The sequence below is a fragment of the Protomyctophum parallelum genome (genome assembly GCF_964188405.1).
Source record: "Protomyctophum parallelum genome assembly, chromosome: 21".
NCBI lineage: Eukaryota > Metazoa > Chordata > Actinopteri > Myctophiformes > Myctophidae > Protomyctophum > Protomyctophum parallelum.
In genome coordinates this window covers 1861806-1867889 of record NC_139713.1, presented here as the reverse complement: position 1 = coordinate 1867889, position 6084 = coordinate 1861806, and the positions used below count along the sequence as shown (strand labels likewise).

Below are 6084 nucleotides of genomic sequence, written 5' to 3'. Positions count from 1 at the left end.
CTTCACCCTTTTTGCCAAAACATATATTATGTTAATGCCGTTTAGGAGCTTTAGAACACTTTCCTGGGGGTCTTTATGTGTGTAATATGTGGCTTTAGATATTCTAGATTGTAGCAGTGAGCCCAGTGTCTCTGGTGTCATGGACACTGGGGCTCACTTCCTTCCTGGACTACATGTTGTCTCAGTAAGACAGCCCTCCCCATCCACAAGGAGGAGCAGTGCCCCCAAAGCATTATGGGAATTGTAGTCCAGGAAGTACAGTAAGTGAGCCCAGTGTCCATGACATCAGAGACACTGGGCTTCACTGCTGAAATCTAAAATATCTAAAACCACATATTACACACATAAAGACCCCCAGGAAAGTGTTCTAAAGCTCCTAAACGTCATTAACATATAGTTTTATGCAAAGTGTCCCTTTAAGGCCTCAGATTATTGCTACAGATGTGCACGGATCAGATGGTTCTAATCAAGGCCTCAGATTATTGCTCACACAAGGTTTCTGATGAGAAGAACACAGACAGACTCTCTCTGCTCTGCTCTCGTCCACACACTGCTTAGCCCCGTGACCCAGAAAAGACTAAACAACAACTTACTGAAATACATCTTAGACATTAGTTTATTTCTAATTGATCAAATGTCTTTGATTTTCTTTGATTGGCTAATTGCTCCTGATGTGCAGGTTGGTGCCTTGCACGGTTTCCTCCACATCAAACATCAGGTCTGTCGCTAAACGTGGGCGTTCTGATATAATGGAATAACAGGGAGGAGGAAGCAATCTGATTGGTTGGAACGGTTGTCTAGCCGTTGATCAAACCAGCACCGTTCACCACCTAATCAAAACAAAGAATTCAGCTGCTCTGTTCTCCCAGAGCGCTAGCAAACTGGGTGGCTAGGCTATAGCTAGTTTATTTGGGACATTTGTGGTCGTAGTGACTACATCTGTCATTCTTTTTTTTTTTTTTTTTCAGCGATTGTCTTAGTTTTAAGGGTAACTGTTGTATAATTGTAATATCACACTCGAGGGTGTGGGTTAACGTGATTATTGATCACTTCAGTGAACTCGACTCCGTCTCGTTCCTGACCGCATCCCTGTCGTGGCAATAATCACGTTAACCCCTTAACACCCTCTAGTGTAATATTGCTTAATTAAATAACCCCGGGCGTTCGGGGTGGTTAATCAGACACAGTGTGTGTGTCCCAGTGGAAACCTGGTATGAATCTGATCTCAGGTCAGAATGGGTTAATCAGACACAGTGTGTGTCCAGTGGAAACCTCGTATGAATCTGATCTTGGGTCAGAATGGGTTAATAGTGAACACAACAAGCAAACGCTAAGAGAAAATGTTTTAGGTGCACTGATAATCTGACTAATGACGACATCATTCTCTCTCTGTCCAATCAGGTGATAATCTGACTAATGACGACATCATTCTCTCTCTGTCCAATCAGGTGATAATCTGACTAATGACGACATCATTCTCTCTCTGTCCAATCAGGTGATGGTGATGGTGCTGTCGTCAGGGCTCAGCGCCGCCGCGGTGGGCGGGGCCGGGGGAGGGGCAGTGGGCGTGGTGGCGTCCCCCCAGTGGTCCAGCGAGGGCTACAGGAACCAATCACTGCTCAGGAGACACCGCGTGTGCGTGGAGAACCAGCAGTACACACACATGGACCTGTGCTGCACCAACTGTCAGGCTGGTGAGGCGCACGCACACACACACACACACGCACGCACACACGCACACGCACGCACGCACAACCATAAGTTGCATTGAATGGAATGGGAATTGAATGGGGCTATGGGGTATTGTGTTTATTCGCTTATTTCCATCGAAATAAGTAGTAGGATATATATATATATATATATATATATATATATATATATATTATTTATTTATTTTTTTAATTTTGAGCGATGGAAATAAGCGAAGTAGCACAACACCCCATAGCCCCATTCAATTCCCATTCACTTCAATTAAATTCATTGAGGGCTTATGGTAGGGGAAATAACCAATAATAATAATAGCACCTTTCATACATAAATGTAGCTCAAAGTGCTTTACAGAGCAGAAAAGATAATAAAAGCAAAACAAAACAGCATTAAAACAGGCATGCAGTTAAAACAATAGGACAATAACGCAGTGTCAAATCAGGAGAAGGCAGTGGTACAAAGATAAGAACAGATAAAATAAGGCAACGACATTAAAACAAACAAGCAGTAATGCAATACAGTGAGAACATGAATAACAAAAAATAAAAGATCACTTAAAAGCAATGTTGTAGAAGTGGGTCTTGAGCTGAGCTTTAAAAATGTCTACAGAGGCTGCCTGACGAAGGTACAGTGGGAGCTTGTTCCATGCCGACGGCCCGTAGAAGCAAAAAGCTGCTTCCCCGTATTTTTTAGTTGCCATTTTTTTAGGCAAAGCGAGCAGGCCAGCAGTGGAAGACCTTAGGGGGCGGTTTGGGACATATTTAGGCAGGCAGTCATGTAGGTAGGAAGGTGCGAGACCATTGAGAGATTTATAGACAAGTAAAATCATTTTAAAATCAATCCTAAAAACAACAGGAAGCCAGTGCAGTGAAGCTAAAACTGGAGTAATATGTTCTCTCATCTTAGTTCTAGTTAAAACTCTAGCTGCTGCATTTTGGACAAGTTGTAATCTGTCAGTTGTTTTCTTAGGCAGTCCTGAAAAGAGCGCATTGCAGTAGTCAAGCCGGATAAGGAGCTTATGCACAAAATAACACCTGCACCTCTTTGGTAGGGACGTAACAACTACAAAGAAAAGTATGGAATTCTCCTTTAACGCATCTGTGTTACCAACTTACCTTAGCTTTTAACCACGTTATCCATTTTTTTAAACTTTACCTTTTGAAAAAGAATATGTTTTTTTAAATAAGAGATAACGTCATTAATGCAGGAACAAACCCGGAACAACAGATACAACAGTTACCCTTAAAACTAAGAAAATCTCTGATTTTCTTTTTTTTTTAATGACAGATATAGTCACTACGACCACAAATGTCCCAAGAAACTAGCTATAGCCTAGCCACCCAGTCTGCTAGCGCTCTGGGAGAACAGAGCGGCTGAATTCTTTGTTTTGATTAGGTGTGGTATAGCGGTGCTGGTTTGATCAACGGCTAGAAGGCCGTTTCAACCAATCAGATTGCTTCCTCGAAACGTTGTATAATTATCCCATTCTGAACGGGAACCCATTTTGGTGTCAGCATCATGTCATGCTTTAGCTATTGAAAAATAGCAGATCTACAAGCTCATAGCTTACGAGCTTGTAGGTCTGATATTTTTTGAAAAATCGAAGAACGACTGACATTTTTTAGAATCTGATCTCAGGTCAGAATTGGTTCATCAGACGAGTGTGTGTGTCCCAGTGGAAACCTCGTATGAATCTGATCTCGGGTCAGAATGGGTTATTGACCCGTTTTTTATTATTTTTTATTTTTTTACCCGCGGTCGTGACGCAGAGTGTCGTCTTCAGGAGTAATGGCCAAACTCCTGTCATGGAAAAAAAAACCTTCGTGAGGACTTCTGTGTGATTGTTATGTAACGGAGTCAAGATGACAGGCATGACGTCAGCCGTGTTTGATCATTCTGTCTTCATCTGTTAAGAAATAAGAAAACAACTGACAGACTACAACTTGTCCAAAATGCAGCAGCCAGAGTTTTAACTAGAACTAAGATGAGAGAACATATTACTCCAGTTTTGGCATCACTGCACTGGCTTCCGGTTGTTTTTAGGATTGATTTTAAAATTATTTTACTTGTCTATAAAGCTCTCAATGGTCTCGCACCTTCCTACCTACATGACTGCCTGCCTAAATATGTCCCAAACCGCCCCCCTAAGGTCTTCCACTGCTGGCCTGCTCGCTTTGCCTAAAAAAATGGCAACTAAAAAATAGGGGGAAGCAGCTTTTTGCTTCTACGGGCCGTCGGCATGGAACAAGCTCCCACTGTACCTTCGTCAGGCAGCCTCTGTAGACATTTTTAAAGCTCAGCTCAAGACCCACTTCTACAACATTGCTTTTAATTGATCTTTTATTTTTATTTTTTGTTATTCATGTCCTCACTGTATTGCATTACTGCTTGTTTTTTTAATGTCGTTGCCTTGCTATTCTTTTATTCTCCATTGTTCTGTAAAGCACTTTGAGCTGCATTTCATGTCATGAAAGGTGCTATACAAATAAAGTTTTATTATTATTATTATTATTATTATTATTATTATTATTATCTGCTACTTCAAGTCTCATTTATACTAACATTATTTTATTCTTTTATCCCACGATGTTTTGTAACTCACTTTTTTTCTTTTCTTCGCCCAGTGTCAATTATTATCGAATGTAATCCTGGACTCTCCACTTTCCTCTGCCAACCTGTGGGGGCAGCGGACTGACCTCATGCTTCCTTCTATGCATGAGGAGTCCAAGCCGCTTCTTTACACCTGACAGGGAGGGGGAGGGGGGGTGGTTCCCGGCTGGCCAGGGGGAGGCAGTATAGAGACCAGCATTACTGCATGTTTTTTGTGAGGGTACCTCTCCTATAGGGGACATGGGGAGAACATGTGAGGGTCCCTCTCCTATAGGGGACATGGGGAGAACATGTGAGGGTACCTACCCTAGGGGACATGGGGAGAACATGTGAGGGTACCTACCCTAGGGGACACGGGGAGAACATGTGAGGGTACCTACCCTAGGGGACACGGGGAGAACATGTGAGGGTACCTACCCTAGGGGACACGGGGAGAACATGTGAGGGTACCTACCCTAGGGGACATGGGGAGAACATGTGAGGGTACCTACCCTAGGGGACACGGGGAGAACATGTGAGGGTACCTACCCTAGGGGACACGGGGAGAACATGTGAGGGTACCTACCCTAGGGGACATGGTGGAGAACATGTGAGGGTACCTACCCTAGGGGACACGGGGATAACATGTGAGGGTACCTACCCTAGGGGACACGGGGAGAACATGTGAGGGTACCTACCCTAGGGGACACGGGGAGAACATGTGAGGGTACCTACCCTATAGGGGACACGGGGAGAACATGTGAGGGTACCTACCCTAGGGGACATGGGGAGAACATGTGAGGGTACCTACCCTAGGGGACATGGGGAGAACATGTGAGGGTACCTACCCTATAGGGGACACGGGGAGAACATGTGAGGGTACCTACCCTAGGGGACATGGGGAGAACATGTGAGGGTACCTACCCTAGGGGACATGGGGAGAACATGTGAGGGTACCTACCCTAGGGGACACGGGGAGAACATGTGAGGGTACCTACCCTAGGGGACACGGGGAGAACATGTGAGGGTACCTCTCCTATAGGGGACATGGGGAGAACATGTGAGGGTACCTACCCTAGGGGACACGGGGAGAACATGTGAGGGTACCTACCCTAGGGGACACGGGGAGAACATGTGAGGGTACCTACCCTATAGGGGACACGGGGAGAACATGTGAGGGTACCTACCCTAGGGGACATGGGGAGAACATGTGAGGGTACCTACCCTAGGGGACACGGGGAGAACATGTGAGGGTACCTACCCTAGGGGACACGGGGAGAACATGTGAGGGTACCTACCCTAGGGGACACGGGGAGAACATGTGAGGGTACCTACCCTAGGGGACACGGGGAGAACATGTGAGGGTACCTACCCTAGGGGACACGGGGAGAACATGTGAGGGTACCTACCCTAGGGGACACGGGGAGAACATGTGAGGGTACTCGGGTAGTTAATATTACAAACAGTACATCATATTTTACCTCTTAACCCATTCTGACCTGAGATCAGATTCTACAAACGTCTTCTATACACCCCGCAGACAGTTTTCTGAAAAAGCCTATGTTTCTCTCAGTCGTTCCTAGATTTGTTTTTCTCCAAAAATAGCAGACCTACAAGCTCGTATCGCGCCACTCGGTGGCGCGCTATACGAGCTTGTAGATCTGCTGTTTTTCAATAGCTAAAGCATAGCATGATGCTAACACAGAGCCTGTACCGTTTTCTCATTCATCCTGTTTTTCTGCATGTGTTTCGCATAACGTGCTGAAGAAACCACATGAGCGTCGAGCG

The 6084-nt window shown here is 45.1% G+C and overlaps 1 protein-coding gene across 1 annotated transcript in view; it reads left to right on the top strand.

Annotated features, from left to right (window-relative positions):
- The first annotated feature begins 1561 nt into the window (after positions 1-1561).
- tnfrsfa (tumor necrosis factor receptor superfamily, member a) overlaps positions 1562-6084 on the top strand; it is a 27547-nt gene continuing 23024 nt past the window's right edge. The window contains exon 1 of the mRNA XM_083793500.1: positions 1562-1694. Coding sequence (XP_083649626.1) covers positions 1664-1694 — 31 coding nt within the window. The 5' untranslated portion in view covers positions 1562-1663. The remainder of the gene's footprint in view (positions 1695-6084) is intronic.